We start from the raw sequence: 27753 nt of genomic DNA on the forward strand, positions 1-27753 counted from the left end.
TACTCTGGGAAGTGGATCTTTCTTCTCTAAAATAACTCTGCCATAATTGGAACGACATTCACCCTTATAAACCACTCCATGGCACAAGGCAGAGAGGCTTAAATAGGTATTCCCATCTCCAAGATCCTATCCTAATATGTAGTAGGTGTAATAATAATATCAAATACCTCCAATTAGAAGTGTAGTATAGTTCTTCTGATAAGCTATGTTGCTTACCTTATGTGCAGGGCATTGCAGTAGCTTAGGTATCCATGGTTACTACCAATAAAAGCTGTCACTACATGAGTGGTCATAACCGTGGATACCTAAGCTGCTGCAGTGCCCTGCACACGTAGTAAGAGACATAGCTTACCAGAAGAACTATACTGCATTTCTAATTGGAGGTGTTTGATAATATTATTAATTTTACACCTATTACATATTGGGATAGGATCTTTGAGAAGGAAATACCTCTTTAAGTTTATTTAAAAGAAGTTATAGCTTTTTTTTGTGACAACACTTTTCCCCCTTTTCCACTACTAAGCAGGGTTGTCGGAGGAACCTTATCTGAATCCAAATCCATCCTCAAATAATGACCATATCTAATAGTCATAAATAGTTTCAGTAAGGACGCAGACATTCATGCGAATTCAGATTTGTATCCACTTCCCCCCCTATGAAGCATTGAATAGACAGTAGTATAAGACAGGGAGTGTTGTCATAGGGATACTGACTCATTTTTTTTCTAAGCATTAAGGGGACTTTTGTATAGAACTTGGAGGAAGAAAAGTATCAGCAGATGTGCATTAATGGAAGAGACAAATCCCAAAATGGATGGATCTACCCTTGTAATAAATTCCTTCAAAATCAACCTATCACATTGAACATGCAGTCGACTCTGTAGGCAGCATGTTATAGAGCAGGAAAAGCCGAGCAGACTGATATATAGATATGGTGGAAAAATATTCAGTAGAAAATGGACTTTATTGATTGAAATCACGGCTCTTTCACAGCTCAGGGGTCAAGTGGGCGGTCACTGATTAGGACTGTCCACTGGACTCCTACATCCAGAATAAATAAAATGAAAAAATATCAGGTTATATTACATCTTTTCCCACAAAACTATACATCAATCTGTTTAGGTCTTCCTGCTTTAGTACATGAATGGACGGACTTTGACAGTGAAGGGTTCCCTTTAAGCTTTGGTCCTGGGATTCAGGTTGTTGCATTCCATTTTATCAATGCAATGATTCTAGGTACTATAGTATAGCATAAATCTATGGGATCGGTGGAGTGTCAGTCATTCAGGACACATCAGGAATGAACTTTAGATGACTGCTAAAATAATTTAGCCCTTAAAAAGATATTGACTACCACACAAGTGCCACATCCGAAACTCAGGGCACTGACATTTACACGTCTTCTTAAAAGTACAGCCGCCACTTTCCTATTCGCATTCCGAGAGGTTGTTGTCCCCCATCCTTCACCCTTTTTAAAAAGCTGAAAGACTGATTGGAGGACCCAACATTCAGAGCAAGAAAAACTAAAAAAAAAAAAAAGACGTATCTATAATAATATGACTGCTTTCGTGTAAAAACAGCACCACTTTTCACTGCAGGCTATGTGTGGTATTGCAACAATTTATTTATCATGGTTCTAAACTGCAATACCACAAGCAGCCTATAGACAAAGGTGGCGCTATTGGTTTTAAAAAAAAAGTTGTTTTTTTTTATTTAAATCTCATACAACCCCTTTATGTGTTTGCATGAAATGGTCACAAGGGAAGATGAGGGGAGGGGCTGTATAAGAAGACTTTTGTGGTGCATTATGGCGCTTCCCCGATATATTTACAAGTTTTGCAGACCTCATTCCAAAATGTTTTTTTTGTTTTTTTTTCGAATGACAAAGTCATGTCCATCTGTCTCAGTGGTTGAAGGGAACAGTGTTTAAGCAGGAAAGGGTTAAAATAAATTAAAATACTTAAAACTCAACCTGCATTGCTTTCCTAATATACACTTGTAAATAAAAAAAAATAATAATAATAATAAAAAAATAAATTAAAAAAATGTTTTTTTTTTTTCCTAAGATTGTCTAGTAATTTGTGGTCGCCCTCAGGCAGAATGTTACAGCTAAGAATACAAACTGCAATGTTGCATCGCTCCAAATAACAGAAAATAGGAGTGCCTTCGGTTTAAAAAAAAACAAACAATAAATCAATAGCAACAATAAATAGAATCTTTCCACAAGTAGCAGGCTCATAATAAAACAAGTTTGTAAGGATCCACTGAATCTCAGTCACATGTTACGTCTCCATAGGACTACTGCATCAGGGCATAATTCCACTTCAGGCCAAAGGTTCCTCTCCGAAATAGGAGAATCCTTCAAATTCGCCCTGATTGATTTGTTTCACTATGGCATCATCCACCAGTGTCAGAACAGGTTCTTCTCGTGTAAAATCCTGGTCAAAGTTGTTAACATCACGTTTGGTTTTCTGGAAAAATAAGCAGAAAAAAAATCGGTTGGTGTTAAAAGTAGCAATAGGCGCCAACTATATATGGGGTCCAACAGGGTTTTGGTCCAACAGGGCTTTCCAAGAGTTATCTCTGCTGGAGGCGTGTAGTGCTTCTCCACTATGATGCTGGCCAATCACTGCTCTGCAGCCTCTGGAATCTGGTTGAATAGTATGATCACTGCCGAGCGGTGATTGGGCAGCGTCATAGAGGGGAAGGACTACACTCCCCAAGAGAAAACTCTCGTGAAATGCCCTGCTTTACCATGACAAGCGTGTAGTGCTTCTCCTCTATGATGCTGGCCAATCACTGCTATGCAGCATCTGGAATCTGGTTGAACAGTATGATTACTGCTGAGCGGTGATTGGGCAGCGTCATAGAGGGGAAGGACTACACTCCCCAATAGAAAACTCTCGTGAAATGCCCTGTTTTACCATGACAAGCGTGTAATGCTTCTCCTCTATGATGCTGGCCAATCACTGCTCTGCAGCATCTGGAATCTGGTTGAACAGTATGATCACTGCCAAGCGGTGATTGGGCAGCGTCATAGAGGGGAAGGACTACACTCCCCAAGAGAAAACTCTCGTGAAATGCCCTGTTTTACCATGACAAGCGTGTAGTGCTTCTCCTCTATGATGCTGGCCAATCACTGCTCTGCAGCATCTGGAATCTGGTTGAACAGTATGATCACTGCCAAGCGGTGATTGGGCAGCGTCATAGAGGGGAAGGACTACACTCCCCAAGAGAAAACTCTCGTGAAATTCCTTATTTTACCATGACAAGCGTACCTTGTACCAAAAAAAATAAAGAAAAAAGGGCATATCTTCTCAAATGGAGTGACAAGATGACAAACGGAATCCATGGGGACACTGGGATTTTGTCAATTTAATAAACTCTTTTTTTTTCCAGACACATGACAAGTTGTCTTATAAATGAGCTTGGGGTTTTGGAGATCCAAACCTATAATAATATGCTATGAAATTAGCCTCTAAAGATGCCGAATGTCTTTGAAGACTTGAGCTGCAAGGAAATCTACATGGAAAGGTAATATACTGACAAACTCCCACAGAGAAGGCAGAGATGGTTTATCATCATTTCTGCCTCCCAGTCAATGAGTTCTGTGTACACATTTTAGTAAGCAATATGGACAGTTCCAGTCCCATGAATCATTTGATTAACAGGTGCTATATAACTGGATGTAACTGGGGTCAATATATCAGAGAGAAAACGGACTGCAAAGTAAAAAAAAAAATCCTCCATGATATAATGGAGGAAAAAAAAAGAAAGGATGGAGGGAAGAAAGATGGAAAGGAACGAGAGAGAGGGAAGGAATGAAAGCAAGTTAGGAAACAGGAGAAAGGAAGGAAAGGTCCAGAAGGATGGAGAGGATGAAAAGGAAGGAAATGAGAAACAAAGGAAAGGAAGAAAAAATAAAGGATGTTAAGAAAGTAATATAGGGTTTAAGAAAAGAGAGAGAAGGCAAGGAATGAAACAAAATAAATGAAGGAAAAGATGGAAAGAAGGAAGGAAAAATAGAAAGAAGCAAGCAAAGGATGAAAAGAGAGGAACAAAGAAGGGAGTAGAGGATGGAAGAAAAGGAAGGGATGAAGAATTAAAGGAAAGGAAGGAAGGAAAAAATAAAGAAGAAAAAGAAAAAACAAATGAACAAGAAACAAATAAAAATAAGGCATAAACGTACACTGCATCAAATAAAAAAAGGCAAACTTTTTTTATGAACAAGAGAAAATGCAACTTTCAAACTCATATGAGGTTAATAAACAAAACTATGCCTGGCCTCTGTTATACTGATTAAAATGATACTTGGAGTGAATAAATCCATCTTGTGGTTCTTGTGTAATCAGTGTTAGAAATTTTCACTTAATGATATGGCCCGTACTCCGGGGCAGGACTGTAGGCAGAGACTTATCTTCCTGCTCTAAGCCAGAGAAACCAAGAAGAGACCTGCCCACAGACCGCACCAAAGCACAAGCATGTTCCTCATCATAGAGACAGACTGTTTGTGCTTCAGGGCGGCATGTGGGCAGGTCTTTCCTTAGTTTCTCTGGCTTAGAGAAGGAAGATAAGACTCTGCCTACAGTCCTGTCCCGAAGTACGGGCATATCATTAACGGAAAACTTCTAACACTGATTACACAAGAACCACAAGACGGATTTCTCCACCCCAGACTCAGTGCTTGAATTAAAAGAAAATGTGCAAATTTAATGTTTCACATAATTACATAAGAAAAATGATAACGCAAGATGTCAAATTGTACACTTATATACGATGACACACTGTAAATCGGTCACCTAGCTGTGTTAGCAGCGAGTGTGCAGAGTGTTCTAGAATGTTACAGCAGATCGGCCTTGAATATTTTCCTGCATTTTCATCTACACATGCTATACTTCCGCATTTTTCCCTCGGGTATCTTTCCCTTCCACAGTTAATTTATAAAGACACAAAAACAACATGTTTATGGAAAATAACTCGCATTAGCTTCCACAATGGAGCTATGAGAAATAAATTGTTTCTCCTCATTTACTTTACATCAGGGATAGGCGACACCTAGCTGAGTGCTTCCACCAAAATGGTGACGCTGGGATTTGTGACAACATTATGTCCAGGATCACTGTGACCATGTCAAGAAAATGGAGGAATCTACCAGATCCTGAGTCTACTTTTTTTTTTTTGCAGGCAGTCGGACTTGTGTTTGGTGCCTATGGAATGTATCCAGTAATGGGTATGACCCAAGAAGCACCACAATAGTCAGTGAGAAGCTTCACAGTGCCCCCTGTGGCCAGATTAGTATACAACACTTTGAAATTCTTTGGTGTCTTTATTCTAGAATTTTACTTAAATCAACCAATATCCCACACAGCAAGTTTTATTAAACACTCTTTGACTTATATAACGTAGTATTTTTGACGCTGCGGATATTCAGCACAGGAAACGAAGAGACAGTACAGGCAACACTGCTTAAATTTTTAATGAAACCAATTTGCAAAAATTATTTTTAGCCACAAATACATGCATTTAAAGGGGAATTCCCATCTCCAAGATCATATCCCAATATGTAGTAGGTGTAATGATATTATTAGCAAATACCTCTAATTAGAATTGCAGTTTAGTTCTTCTGATTAGCTATGTCTATTTCCTCATGTGCAGGCATTGAAGGACTTTAAGTATCCATGGTTATGACCACTGATATAGTGACAGTTAGCTAGTTGCTAGTGGTCGTAACCATACATATCTAAGGTCCTGCAATGCCTGCACATGAGGAAAGAGACATAGCAAATCATAAGAACTATACTACATTACTATTTGGAAGCATATGCTAATATTATTACTACCCCTGCTACATATTGGGATAGGATCTTGGAAATGGGAATACCCCTTTAAATAAAAAAAAAAACCTCTTTAAACAAAGCAATCCACCGACGATCTGTTTTGTATATGTCCTGTCATAATGGACTGGATACACACAGTATATAGATCCCTAAGGATATATCGTCACAATAGCAGAGCACAGCTCCACCGACAGAATAGTGGCTGTGACCAGGTTCTGCACATCGGCCACATATTGAATTAATCAGGCGGTGGATGTGCAGTACCGGCCGCGGTCACTATACAGTTGATGGAGCTGTGCTGTGCAGCTCCGTAACGGAGTTCCAGCTGCCACCAACACAGGAACAGTTGATCGATGGAGGAGGTGGATGTCGCACCCCCACCGATCAGACATTACCCCCCACCTATAAGGATAGGCCATCAATGTGAAAGTCCTGGACAACCCCTGGCATTTTACTGCACTCCGGCTTAACAAATACAGTACACAGAACAATATCAGGCTGCTGATGAGGAATAATTAATCGTGGAAATTGAACACTGAAAATTTCATGTTAGTGACAACTGGATTTAATATAGGACCAGCTGTAAATACGCTGCATTCACTAAAGCAATATTAATCACCGACAGATGATACAATACAGAACTGCAGACAAACACATTCACATTTCAACAAAATCCATTTGTATCTAGAAGAAAAGTCGTCACCTGGTGAAAGTGCTCATTTATAACGGTAGATTCCTGTTCTTTTGAATTTTTTTAATCATAGAAAGCCTTTCCTATAAGCAAAAGTTTAAAGGGGTTTTCCAGTTTAAATGGAACCTGTCACCCCCCCTGGGCGTTTTTAACTAAAAGAGCCACCTTCAGCAGCACTAAGGCTGCATTATGTGAAGGTGGCTCTTCTGTTTGTGATCCCTAGTAACGCCGAAATATTAACTTTTATAAATAGGTCCTCATACCTGTAATGCGTCCCATTGGTATGGAGTCTCGCCCTGAAGCAGCCACCTCCCCGCCGTCAATCATGTCTCTGTAGCATCTGGGCATCGCCCTCCCATAGCCATTCATCATGCCCCTGCTCTGCCATCTGTGCCCCGCCTTCCATAGCCATCCATCATGCCCCTGCTCTGCCATCTGTGCCCCGCCTCCCATAGCCGTCCATCATGCCCCTGTGCTGCCGTCTGTGCTCCGCCTCCCATAGCCGTCCATCATGCCCCTGCTCTGCCATCTGTGCCCCGCCTCCCATAGCCGTCCATCATGCCCCTGTGCTGCCGTCTGTGCCCCGCCTTCCATAGCCATCCATCATGCCCCTGCTCTGCCATCTGTGCTCCGCCTCCCATAGCCGTCCATCATGCCCCTGTGTGCTGCCATCTGTGCCCCGCCGCCCATAGCCGTTCATCATGCCCCTGCTCTGCCGTCTGTGCCCCGCCTTCTTCTGTCTCCTATGCTGGCGTCTGCTCTGTGAAAACAGTTATCGGGCATGCGCATTGTGCGCTGCCCATGAACTGACATCAGGCAATCACGCCTGCGTGTTGTGGAGGCCCCAGATCCTGCCCGCAGTGTGTGTGTTATGATGTATTCACACTGCGGGGCTGGGAATCTGGGGCCTCCACAACACGCAGGTGTGATCGCCTGATGTCAGCTCACGGGCAGAGCGCACTGCACATGCCCGAGAACTGTTTTCACAGAGCAGGCGCCGGAATAGGAGACAGAAGGAGGCGGGGAACAGTAGCAGAGCAGGGGCATGATGGACGACTATGGGAGGCGGGGCACAGACGGCAGAGCAGGGGCATGATGGATGACTATGGGAGGCGGGGCACAGATGGAAGAGCAGGGGCATGATGGACGGCTATGGGAGGGCGGTGCCCAGACGCTTCAGAGACATGATTGACGGCGGGGAGGTGGCAGCTTCAGGGGGAGACTATATACCTATGGGACTCAATACAGGTATGAGGACCTATTTATAAAAGTTAATATTTTGGCATTACTGGGGGTCAGAAACGGAAGAGCCACCTTCACAGAATGCAGCCTTAGTGCTGCTGAAGGTGGCTTTTTTACTTAAAAACTCCCAGGGGGGGTGACAGGTTCCTTTTAATCAAATTATAGTAGCATCCCCAAGAAAGTTCAGAGTAAAAAAAAAAAACAACCTGTGCTATACGTCATTGACTGTTCTTTGTTCTCTGTTTGTCTACAGAGCTGACGTCAAGTCACCAATGCTGCAGCTAAACACTGAACTCAGTAGCTCTGTCGTTGTAGTCGAGATGCTGATCTCAGTGATTGGCTGCAGTGCTGTCCTGTGACATCATCTCTGCAGCCAAAAAAAATAGAGATTGGGCAATGCTGAGCCAGGGAAGCGGAGGTAAAGCAACATTTTTTTATTTATTTTTTTTACACTGAACTGTACCTGACAACAATAAATTTACTGAAAATTGAAAATCTCTTTAATTTTTTTTAATATTGTGAGCAGTCCCTACTTTTGGTTTAAAAAAAAAATTAAATCGAAGTGAAATCAACACATATACAAACCAAAGCCCCACAACAGCACCAAAACCTGAGTCATGTGAAATTGACACATATACATACCAAAGCCCTACAACAGCACCAAAACCTGAGTCATGTGAAACTGAACATATACATACCAAAGCCCTACAACAGCACCAGAACCTGAGTCATGTGAAATTGACACATATACATACCAAAGCCCTACAACAGCACCAGAACCTGAGTCATGTGAAATTAACACATACATACCAAAGCTCTACAACAGCACCAGAACCTGAGTCATGTGAAATTGACACATATACATACCAAAGCCCTACAACAGCGCCAGAACCTGAGTCATGTGAAATTGACACATATACATACCAAAGCCCTACAACAGCACCAGAACCTGAGTCATGTGAAATTGACACATATACATACCAAAGCCCTACAACAGCACCAAAACCTGAGTCATGTGAAATTGACACACATACATACCAAAGCCCTACAACAGCACCAAAACCTGAGTCATGTGAAATTGAACATATACATACCAAAGCCCTACAACAGCACCAGAACCTGAGTCATGTGAAATTGACACATATACATACCAAAGCCCTACAACAGCACCAGAACCTGAGTCATGTGAAATTAACACATACATACCAAAGCTCTACAACAGCACCAGAACCTGAGTCATGTGAAATTGACACATATACATACCAAAGCCCTACAACAGCGCCAGAACCTGAGTCATGTGAAATTGACACATATACATACCAAAGCCCTACAACAGCACCAGAACCTGAGTCATGTGAAATTGACACATATACATACCAAAGCCCTACAACAGCACCAAAACCTGAGTCATGTGAAATTGACACACATACATACCAAAGCCCTACAACAGCGCCAGAACCTGAGTCATGTGAAATTGACACATATACATACCAAAGCCCTACAACAGCACCAGAACCTGAGTCATGTGAAATTGACACATATACATACCAAAGCCCTACAACAGCACCAAAACCTGAGTCATGTGAAATTGACACACATACATACCAAAGCCCTACAACAGCACCAAAACCTGAGTCATGTGAAATTGAACATATACATACCAAAGCCCTACAACAGCACCAGAACCTGAGTCATGTGAAATTGACACATATACATACCAAAGCCCTACAACAGCACCAGAACCTGAGTCATGTGAAATTAACACATACATACCAAAGCTCTACAACAGCACCAGAACCTGAGTCATGTGAAATTGACACATATACATACCAAAGCCCTACAACAGCGCCAGAACCTGAGTCATGTGAAATTGACACATATACATACCAAAGCCCTACAACAGCACCAGAACCTGAGTCATGTGAAATTGACACATATACATACCAAAGCCCTACAACAGCACCAAAACCTGAGTCATGTGAAATTGACACACATACATACCAAAGCCCTACAACAGCACCAAAACCTGAGTCATGTGAAATTGAACATATACATACCAAAGCCCTACAACAGCACCAGAACCTGAGTCATGTGAAATTGACACATATACATACCAAAGCCCTACAACAGCACCAGAACCTGAGTCATGTGAAATTAACACATACATACCAAAGCTCTACAACAGCACCAGAACCTGAGTCATGTGAAATTGACACATATACATACCAAAGCCCTACAACAGCACCAGAACCTGAGTCATGTGAAATTGACACATATACATACCAAAGCCCTACAAACAGCACCAGAACCTGAGTCATGTGAAATTAACACATATACATACCAAAGCCCTACAACAGCACCAGAACCTGAGTCATGTGAAATTAACACATATACATACCAAAGCCCTACAACAGCACCAGAACCTGAGTCATGTGAAAATAACACATATACATATCAAAGCCCTACAAAAGCACCAGAACCTGAGTCATGTCAAATTAACACATATACATACCAAAGCCCTACAACAGCACCAGAACCTGAGTCATGTCAAATTAACACATATACAGTTGTGGCCAAAAGTATTGACACCCATGCAATTCTGTCAGATAATACTCAGTTTCTTCCTGAAAATGATTTCAAACACAAATTCTTTGGTATTATTATCTTCATTTAAGTTGTCTTAAATGAAAAAACACAAAAGAGAATGAAGCAAAAAGCAAAACATTGATCATTTCACACAAAACTCCAAAAATGGGCCAGACAAAAGTATTGGCACCCACAGCCTAATACTTGGTTGCACAACCTTTAGCCAAAATAACTGCGACCAACCTCTTCCGGTAACCACCAATGAGTTTCTTACAATGCTCTGCTGGAATTTTAGACCATTCTTCTTTGGCAAACTGCTCCAGGTCCCTGATATTTGAAGGGTGCCTTCTCCAAACTGCCATTTTTAGATCTCTCCACAGGTGTTCTATGGGATTCAGGTCTGGACTCATTGCTGGCCACCTTAGAATTCTCCAGTGCTTTCTCTCAAACCATTTTCTAGTGCTTTTTGAAGTGTGTTTTGGATCATTGTCCTGCTGGAAGACCCATGACCTCTGAGGGAGACCCAGCTTTCTCACGCTGGGCCCTACATTATGCTGCAAAATTTGTTGGTAGTCTTCTGACTTCATAATGCCATGCACACAGTCAAGCAGTCCAGTGCCAGAGGCAGCAAAGCAACCCCAAAACATCAGGGAACCTCCACCATGTTTGACCGTGTTCTTTTCTTTGAATGCCTCTTTTTTTCTCCTGTAAACTCTATGTTGATGCCTTTGCCCAAAAAGCTCTACTTTTGTCTCATCTGACCAGAGAACATTCTTCCAAAACATTTTAGGCTTTTTCAGGTAAGTTTTGGCAAACTCCAGCCTGGCTTTTTTATGCCTCGGGGTAAGAAGTGGGGTCTTCCTGGGTCTCCTACCATACAGTCTATTTACATTCAGACACCGACGGATAGTACGGGTTGACACCGTTGTACCCTCGGACTCCAGGGCAGCTTGAACTTGTTTGGATGTTAGTCGAGGTTCTTTATCCAACATCCGCACAATCTTGCATTGAAATCTCTTGTCAATTTTTCTTTTCCGTCCACATCTAGGGAGGTTAGCCACAGTGCCATGGGCTTTAAACTTCTTGATGACACTGCGCATGGTAGACACAGGAACATTCAGGTCTTTGGAGATGGACTTGTAGCCTTGAGATTGCTCATGCTTCCTCACAATTTGGTTTCTCAAGTCCTCAGACAGTTCTTTGGTCTTCTTTCTTTTCTCCATGCTCAATGTGGTACACACAAGGACAAAGGACAGAGGTTGAGTCAACTTTAATCCATGTCAACTGGCTGCAAGTGTGATTTAGTTATTGCCAACACCTGTTAGGTGCCACAGGTAAGTTACAGGTGCTGTAAATTACACAAATTAGAGAATCATCACATGATTTTTCGAACAGTGACAATACTTTTTTCCTCCCTCTTTGTTATGTTTGGTGTGGAATTATATCCAATTTGGCTTTAGGACAATTCTTTTTGTGTTTTTTCATTTAAGACAAATTAATTAAATGAAGATAATAATACCAAAGAATTTGTGTTTGCAATCATTTTCAGGAAGAAACAGTATTATCTGACAGAATTGCAGGGGTGTCAATACTTTTGGCCACCACTGTACATACCAAAGCCCTACAACAGCACCAGAACCTGCGTAATTTGAGATTGACACATATCGAGTCATTTATTACACCAAATAGCAGATATACAATTAGCAATAATACATTCCAGTATGTGTTAAAGGATATGAACATACTTTTTGAATTAGGGTTTCATTCAAATTATTGGAACAATTTAGTTTGCACAGCCTCTATGTATAATAGTACAGTACATAGGTGGCTGTAATATGAGTTAACATTGAAATGTGTCAGTGAGCTAGCCTGTAGTCATTATCTCTCTTCTTCTGAACTGTCTTCTAAGAGGATTTATGAGAGACACCGGACCGCACAATGCAGATGAGCTGAAGGCTGCTATCAAAGCAACCTGGGCTTCCATAACACCTCAGCTGTGCCACAGGCTGATCGCCTCCATGCCACGCCGCATTGATGCAGTAATTGATGCAAAAGGAGTCCCGACCAAGTATTGAGTGCATTTACTGAACATATATTTCAGTAGGCCAACATTTTGGATTTTTGCATTTTTTCAAGCTGGTGTTATAAAGTATTCTAATTTACTGAGATAATGACTTTTGGGTTTTCATTGGCTGTAAGCCATAATCATCAACATTAACAGAAATACACACGTGAAATAGAACACTCTGTATGTAATGACTCTATATATGAGATCCACTTTTTGTATTGAAGAACGGAAATAAATTAACTTTTTGATGATATTCTAATTTTGTTTGAAGCACCGGTATATTTTATTCTTGGGGATGAGATGAACTATTCAAAACGAGAACTATTACACATAATATAATGCTACCTGAATGTTTCAGTTCTAAAAAAAAAATATTTCCTGAATTAGATGGAAACTCCCCTAATTCCCTATGGTGCAAGGAGAAGATTTTAACAATACCAGATTTATAATCAAAATGATTTTTATTATCCTCTTCCAGCCACAAGACTTACAGAATGAATCGTTTTACTTGTCGATTTAGTTTTTTTTTAAAAGGCTAAATAATCTGAGGTCTGATCAGCCATGACAGCCACAATTGAAATGTCCATATTAAATAACCAATGCCTACCAATTTCCTTAAAAAAAAACCTCCAAGCAAATAAATAAAATATAGATTAAATAAAAAATGAAATGTTTTAAGACAAAATGTTTTAATTAACTTGATACAAAAAATGCATATACTTTATATAACTTTCTTGGTCCCTGAACTTTCAGACAATTTGGTCTCATCTGATAATGTGATAAAATAAATAATCTGCAAATCAGTTTGCTAACAATTACCGTATGTTGTTTTATCACCGAACAAAAAAAAAAATCACTCCAAATTGCTGACCACTACTGTGTAAACTTGATTGCCACTGCCTGTTGTCAAGTGTCAACCGCCTGATCAGCAGAGAAACTGGAAACTGACATATATTACAGGAAGTATGGGAAGGTCTTTTTCTGTACAGGAAGTGAGGTTGTGCATTTTTTCTCTCTGCTCCTGCTCTCCTGTCTGTCAAATTGCCTACATGGTGGGATTTTTATTTATGGACGAGGAGAGCATTGAGCCATAGCAGGAACAATGCGTTCTGAGAAAAGAGCTTCCTGCATCTCAAGTGCTAGACAAATCTTGATGAAGAAAGGCCAATGAAAAAGAGTAGACAGCAAGTTACAGAGCGAGGGAATCAGGACTGTTTCAATCTAAAGTACAGAGTACATATCACCAATCTTTGACTGTCTTTTTTTATTTAATAAATGAATGGGCAGCCCCAGATTGGTGATTTTACTAATTATGATTTAGTTTCAAAAATGCTCTTAAGTGCCACTAACGCCTCTAGAAAGGGCCTGACGTCATACCAAAGCCTGGCTTGAACTTCCTCGGCTGTGTTACACAGCTGGCACCTGCCTCTAAGGCCTGTTTCACACATCAGTTTTTTTGGTCAGTCAAAATCTGCTAAAATGGCGGATAGCGGATCCGTTTCTATACCGACCACAACGTTTGTCACCGGACCGTTTGTCACTGGACCGTTACTTAAACGGATCCGTCAAAGGAAGAATTTTAAAGGAACCGCTGCCTGGGGAAGGAGAGAGAGAGAGAGAGAGAGAGAGAGAGAGATTTTTCAACTGCGCCAGAACACAGTTTAGGGTTAAATTTCCGGCTGAGTGAAGTCTTTCGGGCATGCGCAGTGAGAAGTGCGGATCCTGCCGCCTGAAAAAACGTTGCATGGTTCGTTCGGGCATGTCGGCGGACGTCAAAATTTTGTCGGATCCGCAAAAAAACGGATCCAACGGATGGCCATCCGTCAAGATCCTCCGGTAATGCAACTCAATGGGAAAAAAAACGGATCCGCCAAGAAAAATCGCGGATCTGTTTTTTTTTTGCAAAACGGCGGATTTTGACTGATGGACACAAACTGATGTGTGAAACAGGCCTAACACCAGCGATTGGAGCTAGCTCCGTTCGCTACTATTTAACCACTTAAAATGTCGCTATACAGCTCTATTGGGGGAATTTAAGTGACACGATCACTTGACATCAATGTTTTGGTGCAGGATGCGGATGAGTGCCATGTAGTCAGGGGCCTTCTAAAGGCTTCTGTTGCTGCCATCTTTGTACTCCCTTTGGAAGAAGTGAGAGGGCAGCAACCTAATAGTAGCTGTTGATTGGCTGCAGGGCTCACATGGTATAGAAACCTCGAGGGAGAGCCAGCGCCAACATCATTGAACCGATTACCACAGGTGAGTATTCGATGTCATTATTCTATTTTATTTAAAAAGGGGTTGTCCAGGTAGTGGAAAACCTATTTAACCTCTTCATCACAGGGCATGAGACATACCAAAACTGCCTTTCGTAGCCAATCGGAGTTGATCTTTATTTTCTAAAGTTCACAGGAATGAAAGGAAAAATGGACTCTAATTGGTTGATTGAAAGCCGGTATGTTTTGGCTCATGACTTATTTTTGAGAACTAGCATGCTGGATATGTGATCAGACAACAGCCTATTTTTATTTTATTCTGTAATTAGAAGATTATGATTTCCATAAGTTTTAGAGAAATAATATAGGCATACAAGCACAAAGTTGGTTTAAATTCGAAAAACCACATCAAAGTGCGGAGTTTTTCTTAATTGGGAGAGGAATTTAAAGCTTGACGGTCCTTTATATTTGCATTAAACACCAGAAATCCAGAGCTGCGTGATGTGCCACAAGAGACATTAAAGACTTATTTCTGTCTTCTTGGGAGAAAGAGCATTGTTATTTGGGAATGTATCTGACTTCAGACTCATGGGACAGTTTTTAAAAACAGACTAATATGTTCAGTTGTGCCATAAGAAAATGTGGAATGGCAATTTTTAATTTTTTTTTGGGTGGGGGGGCACATACAACAATAGCTTTTCGTGTAGACCCAAATTGGGTCAACATATAGACTCTTTCTTTCTTGCTTTGTTGAAAGCCTTCGAAGACTACCTAACTTTGTGGAGATTTGAAGGTGGCTTTCCTGAAGAAGAGGTGACATCCGATTGATTTGGTAAATCACCCAGGAATGGCAAAAGCCTCTGCTCCCCACATTTTTCACCTGCTGTAACATCAAGACTCAAAGTCCAGAAGCACAGTCAAGAACAAGACATAGTTGGCCTGCCGAAACAAGGTCATGTGTGCCAAAAATTTGATCTTTCTGGTGCCAAATTTTGAAAGGTTTACAAATATATTTGGCGCAAATAGAAATTCTCCACAGTTGTAGGCGCTGATAGTTTCAAAGCCTACCTGCTAACATTATGGAGATTTGAAGGTGGCTTTCCTGAAGAAGATGAGACATCCAGGTCATTTTAGTAAATCACTCAGGAATTGCAAAAACCTCTGAAAAAAACACTGCTCCCCCAAACGTTTTCACTGGCTCACGACATCAAGACCAGAAGTCCAGAAGCACATTCAGGACTTGCCAAAGCAAAGGATAGAGGTTTTCTTGGACACATGTAGTTCTTACTATCTTTGTAAGTCTAGGTTCACATTTGCAGTTGAGTCTGCAGCGTTTCGTCCGCAAACGCATGCAAAAACGCATGCATGCGTTTGCGGACGATAGGCAAATGCTATTTCCCGGCAAATTTTGAATTTACACAAGCCACGCCCAATGGGCGTGTCTTATGTAAATTCTTGGATACGTAATCGCAACGTGTACGCATGTCGTTGCGTACGCTTGCGTTACCATAGCCAGTAATGTGTTTTTTTACACATGTCATCCGCAGTCATCCGCATGTGGATGACTGTGGATATTTGACGCCACAAAAAATGCAACATGATGTGTTCGCCGTGCCCAACCACATACCGCAAAACGATGCAACCGTACGCAAACGCACCCGAATGCATACAAACACATGTCCCTGCGTACCCCATATTAAAGATAGGTACGTAGGATGCATGCAGATGTATGCGCATCAAACGCTGCGGACTCAACCGCAAATGTGAAACCGGCCTAAGCTTTCTAGTTGGTTTCTAAGGGCCCCGTCACACATAGCGACTCACCAGCGATCCCGACAACGATATCAACTTGTCAGGATCGCTGGTGTGCCGCTACATGATCACTGGTGAGCTGTCAAACAGGCAGCTTCTCCAGCGATCAGCACCAGCCACGCCGAGCTGGTAACTAAGGTACACATCGGGTATCTAAGCAGTGCGCGTCACTTAGAAACCCGATGTGTACCTTGGTTACCAGCTCCCTGCATCAGCACACTTATAACTAAGGTACACATCGGGTTTCTAAGTGCTGCGCGCCGCTTAGAAACCCTGTGTTTACCCTAGTTACCAGCGCGCTGATCGCTGGTCTCCCGCCTGTCACACGCAGCGATGCGTGCTGGCCAGCGGGAGACCAGCGATCAAAAAAATGTCCTGGCCATTTCAGGATGATCAGCGATACCCGGCAGGGGGGCCGGTCGCTGGTCAGTGTCACAGACAGCGATCTCACTGGTGACATCGATGTTGCGTCACAAAACTTGTGACTCAGCAGCGATCTCGCTAGCGAGATCGCTATGTGTGACGGGGGCTTAAGAGTTGGACCTTGACAATTAAATATTGATGGCCTCTGCTAACAAAAGATAGTACTTAGGTCAGTCCCGTAAATTTTACATAAAGTGGCAGTGCTCTTGTTTGACCGCATTACAGATAATAACACAGATTATTATTATGTTAATGAGTACCAGGAATCATACACTAAAATGTCTCTTGTGAATTCTCGTACCAAATAAAGCATTTTTGGGAGAAGCGGGAGGACTAATATTTCCAGCTCCCTGCATGCCTTTCTATGTACATCTGGGGAAATTCTGATTCATCTCTTGATTTGCTAATAATTACAGCAGGAGAAGAATTTATAGATTTTCTGGAGGACAGTGACTTGTCAGTACAAAGAAGCCAACCGTATCATGGGAATAATAGTAGCAACAGAGGACGCAAGAGCTGGTACCTGTTTGATCATGTTATTATATCAGCTGACATAGGGTTGCACCTAAACAGGTCAGTAATTTGAGTGTTGTTAAATAACTTAATAGCCAATGAAATCATCAGACTGATGATAACAGCGGGTGAGGAATGTGTTGATCTTGTAGAAGACAGTGACCTGACCTTTACATTCAACCAACTTGGTGCAGAAAAGTTGAATCGCAAACATCTAATAACTACATAAAGAAGTTTATGTAATCTCCTCACATGTCATGGACGGCTGTTTATAATAATTCTCAGCATTTACCCTCTGAGGATACATGAAGAGTCATGTTTTGTATGTGGGTAAGCAGACCGAGTGCCAATATACAGAGGTGTGGAGGCTGTTGCAACAGAATACACTTTAATTGGCACAAACATTGATGCTGACCCAGATTTCTTAGATTTGTGATCACATTGCTTGCCGGCTATATGTACTGTTGGGTCTAGAAGTAGCTGAAATGTGATAGACATTCTCTGCCTCGAAGTGTTAATTCAATTACCGCTCCTTATACATAGAAATGAAAGGGTTAATTTCCATATTAATTCTTCACATAACAACTTTTTCACTTCTAATTGGGTTATGATTGTTGACGATGATCAGAGGAAGCTGCAACCATTAACTGGTTTGAATAAACTTTGCAAGAATTTGGAATTTGATATTTCAGTACATAGTGACATCACCGCGGATCTTTGGCTCAGATCTGGTCAGTGAAACCCTGACCACAAATAAATATCTACAGAGCCTAGCTAACCCATGAATAAGTGAGGAGAACACAGTGGAGTGGAAAACACAGGAGTTTATTATTTTTTTTAAAGGGAGCTTATTTCCAGTCTGAAAACATAAATATATGTAAATATACAGAAGATATCATTCATGGTTTGTATGTTTCATTGGTGGCATATGGGGGCTGTAAGACTGTCCTTACATTTTTGGCTGGTAAATATGGGCCCTGGGGAAAATTTGGACCAGGACGCCCACCAGCATTTTGATGAGATGGACGTACCTCTGTAATAATGTCCTCTGTACTGACCGCCATCCTGTAATATTGTCCCCATCCTGGCCCCCATTCTGCAATAATGTTCCCCATCTTAGAATAAATAATGTCCCCATCTAGGTCCACAACTTGTAATTATGTTCTCCATCTTAGCCTCTATCCTGTAATAATGTCCACCATCCTGTCATTCTGTGTTAATTTCCTCCTTCCTGGCCCAGTCCTAAAATAATATCACCTGTTTTGGCCACCATCCTGTAATAATTTCCCCTTTCATAACTAACAGCCTGTAATAATGTACCTCGACCTGGCCCCCCAATGAGAAATGATGTTCCTCATCCTGTAATAATATCCCCATCCAGTGATAATGTCCACTTTCCAGGTCCCCATCCTGTAGTGATGTCCTCCATCCTGGCCTCTATCCTGTAATAATGTCATTGGTTCTGACCTCCATCCTGTAATAATATACCTAGTCCTGGACCCCATTTTGTAATAATATCCCCCATCTTGGAACATTCCTGACATAATGTCCCCCATCCTGTAATAATATCCTCCATCCTGGCCCCTATCCTGTAATAATGTCATTGGTCCTGTAATAATATACCTAATCCTGGACCCTATTTTGTAATAATATCCCCCATCCTGGACAATTCCTGACATAATGTCCCCCATCCTGTAATAATATCCCCTGTCTTGTCTGACATCCTGGCCCCTTTGTTTAATGTCTCACATACTGGCCCCTTTGCTTAATAACGTCCCCATCCTGACACTTTTCTCCACCACATTTAAAAAAAACAAAAACCCAAAACACATCTTACTGCTCACTGCTCTTGCCACGTGCAGCCTCCTCTTCCTAGTTCATAGCCAGCACAGGGAGCTGTTGCTGCGCCTGCGCCACCCACAGTAGACTTGCTGCCATCAATCTCTTCACTGCAATACATTTCAGCTGAATGTGCGTCTGAGGGTGCACAGTCAGTTGAAAAGGGCACCGTTGTTTGTGGGAAACTTGACAGCAAGGGCCCGGTTGCATCTGCACACTTTGTGACTGTGATCATTATGCCTCTGGTGGACCTCCTCCGCGGCTGTCCTAGTCTGCTGTTACTGGGCAGGCGTAGTGCACTGATGACGCCGGGGACAATACACCAGCTTCATTACTCATTCTCGGAGGGAAAATATCACGTACAGTATGTGCACATTATTTGCAAAAACTAGGCGGTGATGTCGCTTCCACAAAACCAAGTTGCTCACACCCAAAGGACTGTATTTACATGACTCGAGAGAGCATTTCTCCGGGGAAATCAACAGCCCTCCCCCCAGACTAGTCAATCATTAATTTGCATAGCAAGAAGGCAGTTTCAAAGTAAATTTTACCGTATATTAAGTTATTAATTGCTAAGTTAAATGAACATGTTCTATAATTTGTAATCCACTCTTTTTTGGGCTCGCTTACACGAGCGCATAACACGGCCGAGTGCTATGTGATGTTTTATGGGATAGCACTTGGCCCAATATTATACTGTGGGGCAGGGAAGATCTGCATTTTTTTCACATGCTAATTCGGTATGCTGCGATTGGCTCCGCAAATTGGATCACCCGCACCCGTTCAAGTCTATGCGTGCGAGTAAAACACTGGACTCGGATGTCATTCGAGCGCAATCCGATTTACACGGACACAGAGAATAAAGAAATTAAGTTCTCAGCCTTCTCCGCACCTGTGATACAATTCTCTCATGCGAGATGATAGGATCACAGTAAAATGACACTCAGCTGAAACTCTGATCAGAGTCTGAGCAGAGTGATATTAGCATAATCTGCCAGATTCTCTCCTGTGACTTCAGCCTTTGAATGTTTTTTTCCTCCTGATCTTTTTAGATGCTGGAAGTTCCTTTATCTCATTTCTCATTGTATTGCTCCACCCACTGTCCAAAGTGAAAGCCAGAGGAAAGGAGGAGCAGAGGTAAAGCCATGCTCTCCCTTCCTACAATCCTTCTTGGTACCTCTCCTGTAGAGATGGATTACACTTGACAATAGGCAGTGGACACGAAGTTGGACAGATGAAAGCTACTTAGTGGCGGGCATCATGGAGTGATGTTTCAGAGGAAAGAAAGCATAACTTTTAAATAGTGAAATAAAGTTGCCTGAAAGTACAGTGACCATTTAAAATGGTTTTACATGGATAGAAAAAAAAATACAAAACAGCAGCAGAGGTTGTGTGGAATTACTGCTTAGCATCAATCACTTTAATGACGCAGAGTTTTAATACTCCACGAAATCCAGATCTGGCACTGATTTTTGAAGAAAGGGGTATTGCTTCTCCCCAAAAAAATAAACACCTTATTTGGTTCCAAAAAGGCTGTCTGCAATAAAAAAAAAGAAAAAAAAATGACATCCTTTCCCTTTTTTATATTTGTAGACAACCTCTTTAATCAGCTCCATCTACAGCTTCACCAACACCATAGATGATACCAGAAAGCTTGGACCTTGGTGGAGGTTTCTGGTTCCTTAGAACTCACACAATGCTTGCCTCCACAATGTTTAAGTCGCAGATAGTTACATAATCTTCAATGCAAATGTAGAGTCAAAACTTTAAATAGATGTTTGCAAAAAGTAAACTGTTTGTGCCAAGCATTTCAAACCTGGCCAAATGGGCACGGCACATAAAAAGACAACAGATAATTCAGGTGTAAAATTCCAGCAATGCAAACATGTGTAAACAGGCTTGCCATGTGCATAAGGCCCTCGTAAAAATGTTCCATCTGAATAACTTATTTTCCGAGACTCGATATATTATTATCATTATAAGGGCGCAGTCAGACGGCCGTATAAATCGGACCGAGATCGGACCATAATGCTCGGACTGGCCAGCGGCTCTCCCAACCTGAGCATGACAGCTTCATGTATGTATATGCAGCTGTCTCATTCCAATCGGCAGAGCCGCCAGCCAGTCCGTGCACGGCACTCCAATCTCGGCCCAATTTATATGGCCGTTTTACTACGCCCTTATACAGAATACGTTTCTTTAAAGAAGTTTTAAAGTTTGGCAAAAAAAACGCTTTACTTACCTATTAAACAGGTTTAATCAACATTGCAAATTATCCCCTATTCATGGTGCAGGGGATAATTTTTTGACTGCCGTAGTTACGACCTGTCAAATCCCCACCGATCCTGAGAATGGAGTTCTGAAAAGCCCTTTTTGAATGGAGCGTAGGTCAAGTATGCTCCCTTCAACTTCATTCATTCTCAATTCGATGGCTGGAGACAACCGAGAGCAGCATTCGGCTATCTCTGGGGGCACCATGGCTTATTCACACAATTTTGGTAGCAAAAATTGTTGGTGGGATTACCTCTTCCAGTGAACCATTTTGCTGGAATATTCATATTCCATTTACTATTGATATAGCAGGATTTGGGGAAAAAGAGGGGAGGTCTAAACTTAAGGACTATCATTGAAGTTGACTTATAAAGAGCCTACCTACAGATTTTAGAGTAAACATTCCAAGAAGAGTTTATATCTCACTTTATGACTGAGTCCAATGATTTTTCAACCTGTCAAATGCAAAACGCAATTAAAAGCAACATTAATCATATCCAAGGCATTATGCCAGAACAATCCCTGGCAGTGCCTACCCGAAACTGGCATGCTCTGGGCTGTTCTCATTTATGAACAACAGTGGAGAAGAGTGTAGAATATCGAGAGGATTAAGGGTACAATAATGGGAATATTTCATCATCTGCGGAGCACTTCTGACTATATCATCACAACAGGAATAATAGCAAATTAACGGCCACTTGCACAGTTGGAACTTGTTACTTACAGAAACAAAACAAGACATTGCCATGGAGAAGATCCCCGATCCTGAGCAAGTCAAAGGAGGACACCGCAAACATTTTTTTTTTTGTGTTTTTTTGATATTTTGACATGTTGGTCTATGGTAGTACGAAAGCCGTGGACAACCTTTATGTCTGTCTAAAAATATCTTAACATCTTCCCTCCCCAGGAAATAAAAATATAAGATATGGGGAGGGTGCGGTTGGATGGAGCAGGCTCAGGAGCTGAGGCCGCTCTTCACAGAACAGGTGCCGACTGTGCTATACAGCCAACACCTGAAGTGACCAGAGCTGGCTTTGTTTAACCAATTACGTGCAGGGTTTTAACTGCCACATTTGTGGTGGTGAATGCTTTCACACCACCAACCCTCCCGGGTTCCCCAAAGGCCTCCGTCATTGCCATCTTGGTGCTCTTGTGAAGCCCAGCAAATTCAGAGTATGATTTGTACCATATACTGTACTACCTACTGCAATACTTTGGTATCGCAGTGTATTGATCAAGCCATCGCAGCTTCAAGTCAGCTAGGGGGACTTAAAAAAAAAAGTGAAAAGTAAAAAAAAAAGTTTTAAAAATACATGAAAGTTTAAATTCTCCACTTTTCCTCATCCAAAAATGAAGAAATTAAAAAAATAAGCACATTTGTTAGCAACATGTCTGTAAAAGTCCAATGTACAGTAATATATAAAATTACAGTATTTTACCTACATAGTAAACAACACAAATTATAAAAAAACGAAAAGCCAATAACGCTATTCTTTCGGTCACTGCTCTTCCCCAATAGAGGCAATACAAAGCGATCGAAAGGTCGTATGTACCTCAAAATGTTAAAGCAATAACTACCGTGCATGTTATCACTGCAAAAAATCGCCGAGCCGAGGGCTCTTCTGATGTAGACGGCACAGACCGCTGAGCTCAGTGACTGGCTGCAGCGGTTGTGCAGTATATTCATAATGTCATCGCTGCAGCAAAATCACGGGAGCTGCAGCAGAGAGCAGGAGTTGGACCCGGGGAGGGGGAGCAGTACTCAAGTTTACTATTTTTACATGGTGCGGGCCAATAGTGGGAAGAAATTTGGAAATGGAACCATAATCGGCCATTTCTGGCAAAGAAATAGAAATTATCCACATGGCGGCCCAGGATGTAAACTCCCACTCCATATATAATATACACACACATCTCCATACAGGTCCAGTAATCACATTTTTCCTCTCGCCCTTTGGTCCATAGTGCCCGTTACAGACCGTTTTGCGTCTACTTACAATTCGTGGTTTAAATGGCGGTTTGATTTTCCTCTGCTCTAGAAGTACCCAGTCAATTTCTTTGAAAAACGGATGCTGTTTAATGGCTTCTTCTAGCCCCTGGGACGGCACACATCCGAGCCTCTTGTTGGGATTCTTCGTCATAAACTACGGAACGAAAACATCTTAACCGTTACTTGCCGTATACTGGTTTTCATAAACTCTGCAGTATCAGTGCACAAATCGGAAATAGATGTAGAAATTCTGCTGCAGTGTTTTTTATGCCGGTTTGGTAAGATTAGGCTACGTTTCTATTACACTTGTGATATACTTCTAGTGTGAAATTTACAAAATGACACATTGAACATGTCTGTAAAGTTACAGGGGTCAAATTTCTCATTGTGGAGAGTGACAAGCCAGGCCTGGCATGTCAGAGTGAGGAGACTTATAAGCCATGCATGCTTCTCTGGGAAATCAAATATGTAAATTGCCTCTTCAAAGAGGAAGAGGACTTGAACTCTACTGCCACCTATTGGAAGCAGAGATATTAAAAGTCAATATCGAACCTTTAACGAGCCTTGCCACACGACTAAAAGCCAAACCAGAATCTATATATATGCAGACGCGGTGTTTCGTAGTGTTGCTCCTCATGAGTGCAAAGTATGAGATCTAATTTGGCTGGGTGAGAGGTTTAAGACTGGGATTTTAACTCTGTCATGCCAGGACTGGCTTGTCACTCTCCACAAGGAGAAAACTTACCCCTTAGACTCCAGCCTTAAGCCTCTCACACAGACAAATCAGATCTCATACTTAGCACTGATGAGAAGCAACACCCCAAAACATCGTATCTGCAAATTGAGATTCTGGCTACAAGAAAATTTCTGTGGATGACCATTATATCGACAATCAACATGTAATGCTTTGCTTCCCTCCGAAGGTGCGGCAGATGGACTCTGTGACAGTATTAAGTAGACATGGTACTGCGGTATTATTTATGCACTGTATGTTAGAATTATGCACTTTTCCATAGTGGTGTTATTTTTCCGTAGTTCCGCTTGCACACACAATACTCGTTCTCTGGTATAGGTTTTCATGGGACACCAGCATGCAATATGTCAAACACTGTTTTTAAAGCAGCTTTTTGCTATGTAATCTGAGAGCAGCATGATGTAGGAGCAAAGATCTTGATTCCAGCGATGTGTCACTTACTGAGCTGATTGTTGTAGTTTCAATAAAATTAGTGTTCTGTTATTAGAAGGTTATCAGTAGAGGACTAGGTGTCTCATGCCATGTAGCCCTCCTGCTTTGTGTAACTCCACCTCCACCATTTATTGGCAGCTTTCTGCCTATGCACAGTGTACACAGAAAGCTGCCAATCAGTGGAGCCCACCATTCAAAGAACTACTAGATTTGCAGCAGAGAAAACAGTCATTGTATCAAAACTGCAGCAAACAGCCCAATAAGTGACACATTTCTGAAATAAGGGTTTCTGTCCCTACAGCAGACTGCTCTCGGATTACATAGTAAAAAAAAACTGCTGACAGATTCTCTAAAAAAAAGAAATCAAACAAAAAATGGACAAGAAATGATAAAACAATAAAAAACAATAATAACTGAAACCTGCACTGTACAACACTCAATTTGGAAGTGGCAATGTGCTAACGTCACGCCGTGATTCTGCTGAGCATCACTTCCTTGACCTGAACATTGCTTAGCAGGAAATGTCTACATCCCAAAAGGCGATGACACTTCCAGTAAAGCAAGACTACCATTTCTTGCAGTCATATTAACCTGTAGCCAAGTACAGCTAAGATCTCCGAGAAAGAAAATCAGAAGAACTGATCCAGCAGGGGATGGATGGAGATGTGAATATAGCTCTTAATGCTCCTTATGCACGGGATGCTAATCAGATGAATGAGCGTATTGATAACTGTTTTATGCAAAATAATAAAAAATGCCTTTTATTTCCTCCTTTTTCATTTCTCCATGGACATCAAAAGCCCTTAAAGCTAAAATGATGACCATTAATGAATTTTCTTATCAATCTACGATTCATCAATAGACCCTGGAAGTCTTTTGCCTTCTATTTTCCTTCGTCACGATAGGACCAACGAAGAAGAGTAAGAAAATTCTTGCGACAATTGCAATTTTGCATTGCAAAAGAAAAAAAAAATCCACCTTAAATGACTTGTTTCTGGCTAAAGTCAATCCGACCAGTGTCTGCTCGCACAATGTAAGGAAATCAAGTGTTCCAAGTCTAATCCCTTGTTAGCATTCTCCAGTAAACTGCACAGACGCCTTTGAGCTTCCGCTGCCTTTCCTGTGCTGCACAACAACATAACTGGCCTATGTGACTTGGATCACAGAGTGACCAGCTCCACGGCTATTAATAATAGGGAGACAATGAATTTCTGGGCTTCGCAGACGTTTAGTTGTATGAACTGAATTATTTTTTTCTTTTATTTATATCAGAGATAATTTGACCAAATGCTTCCATCTGATTAGTACTTAAAGAGGTTATCCACTACTTTAGCATTGGTGACCTATCCTTAGGATCAGACGTTATCGGTGCCGGTGGCTGCGGGTCAGAAATACTCACTTGCAGAGCTTGCAGTCTTCTGATATCCGCCCCCTAGTCAAATCAATTGGATCATAAGACGGCCAGATCCGCAAGTATTTCCGGATGGCAGCCACCGACACCGATAACAGCTGGGTGCCGGGTGTCGGACCCCAACCGATCAGACATTGGTGACCTATCCTTAGGATCAGATGTTATCGTTGCCGGTGGCTGCGGGTCAGAAATACTCACTTGTGGAGCTTGCAGTCTTCTGATATCCGCCTCCTAGTCAAATCAATTGGATCCTAAGACGGCCAGATCCGCAAGTATTTCCGGATGGCAGTCGCCAACACCAATAACAGATGGGTGCCCGGTGTCGGACCCCAACCGATCAGACATTGGTGACCTATCCTTAGGATCAGACGTTATCGTTGCCGGTGGCTGCGGGTCAGAAATACTCACTTGCGGAGCTGGCAGTCTTCTGATATCCGCCTCCTAGTCAAATCAATTGGATCATAAGACGGCCAGATCCGCAAGTATTTCCGGATGGCAGCCTCCAACACCGATAACAGCTGGGTGCCGGGTGTCAGACCCCAACCGATCAGAAATTGGTGACCTATCCTTAGGATCAGACGTTATCGTTGCTGGTGGCTGCAGGTCAGAAATACTCACTTGCGGAGCTGGCAGTCTTCTGATATCCGCCTCCTAGTCAAATCAATTGGATCATAAGACGGCCAGATCCGCAAGTATATCCGGATGGCAGACTCCAACACTGATAACAGCTGGGTGCCGGGTGTCGGACCCCAACCGATCAGAAATTGGTGACCTATCCTTAGGATCAGACGTTATCGTTGCTGGTGGCTGCGGGTCAGAAATACTCACTTGCGGAGCTGGCAGTCTTCTGATATCCGCCTCCTAGTCAAATCAATTTGATCAGAAGACGGTCAGCTCCACAAGTATTTCCGGATGGCAGACTCCAACACCGATAACAGCTGGGTGCCGGGTGTCGGACCCCAACCGATCAGAAATTGGTGACCTATCCTTAGGATCAGACGTTATCGTTGCTGGTGGCTGCGGGTCAGAAATACTCACTTGCGGAGCTGGCAGTCTTCTGATATCCGCCTCCTAGTCAAATCAATTGGATCAGAAGACGGTCAGCTCCACAAGTATTTCCGGGCGGCAGCCACCGACACCGATAACAGCTAGCTGCAAGGTGTCGGACCCCAACCGATCAGACATTGATGACCTATCCTAAGAATAGGTCATCAATGATAAAGCAGTGGACAACCTCTTCAAGACCTTTCCGACATTTTGAATTGCACCTCTTGTAAGACCGGGTATACCCCTAATGACACAGTAACACGATTATACAGCTATTATACAATATGTTCCGATGCTCAGATATAACGAGAACTTTCCAGTCTTAATTAAAGAGAATGAAGCTCTTTGGATAAAAATGACTTTAGATTTCCCAGAGACCAGAAATTTCACAAGCTACAAACCTGAAGATTACATTGTATCTTGGCATATATCCAAACCCCAGGAGTTCTAAATATTCAATGACTTTAAATCCAGAAATAATCCTCCTGTTTACATGCTCTCTGCATCATTGCTGTGTTATTCTGTCCACACCCTTCTTTCATCAGAGGTCATATTTACTTGTATGGAAAATCTTTCATTTTCCTTAAAGGGAATCTGTCATTAGGATTTTGCTACCTAATCT

General features: G+C 41.9%; 1 protein-coding gene across 3 annotated transcripts in view; it reads right to left on the reverse strand.

Annotated features, from left to right (window-relative positions):
- Positions 1 to 735: 735 nt before the first annotated feature.
- The window catches only part of PRKCE (protein kinase C epsilon), a 483682-nt gene continuing 456664 nt past the window's right edge, over positions 736 to 27753 (reverse strand). For all 3 annotated transcript variants that reach the window (XM_073553989.1, XM_073553990.1, XM_073553991.1), the window contains 2 exons: positions 23495 to 23641; positions 736 to 2470 (listed from right to left, as the gene is read on the reverse strand). In XM_073553989.1, the coding sequence (XP_073410090.1) occupies positions 2324 to 2470; positions 23495 to 23641 (294 nt within the window). In that variant the 3' untranslated portion in view covers positions 736 to 2323. The remainder of the gene's footprint in view (positions 2471 to 23494; positions 23642 to 27753) is intronic.

Source organism: Dendrobates tinctorius, unplaced genomic scaffold (assembly GCF_039654945.1).
Source record: "Dendrobates tinctorius isolate UK_male_01 unplaced genomic scaffold, ASM3965494v1 ptg000205l, whole genome shotgun sequence".
Taxonomy (NCBI): Eukaryota; Metazoa; Chordata; class Amphibia; order Anura; family Dendrobatidae; genus Dendrobates; species Dendrobates tinctorius.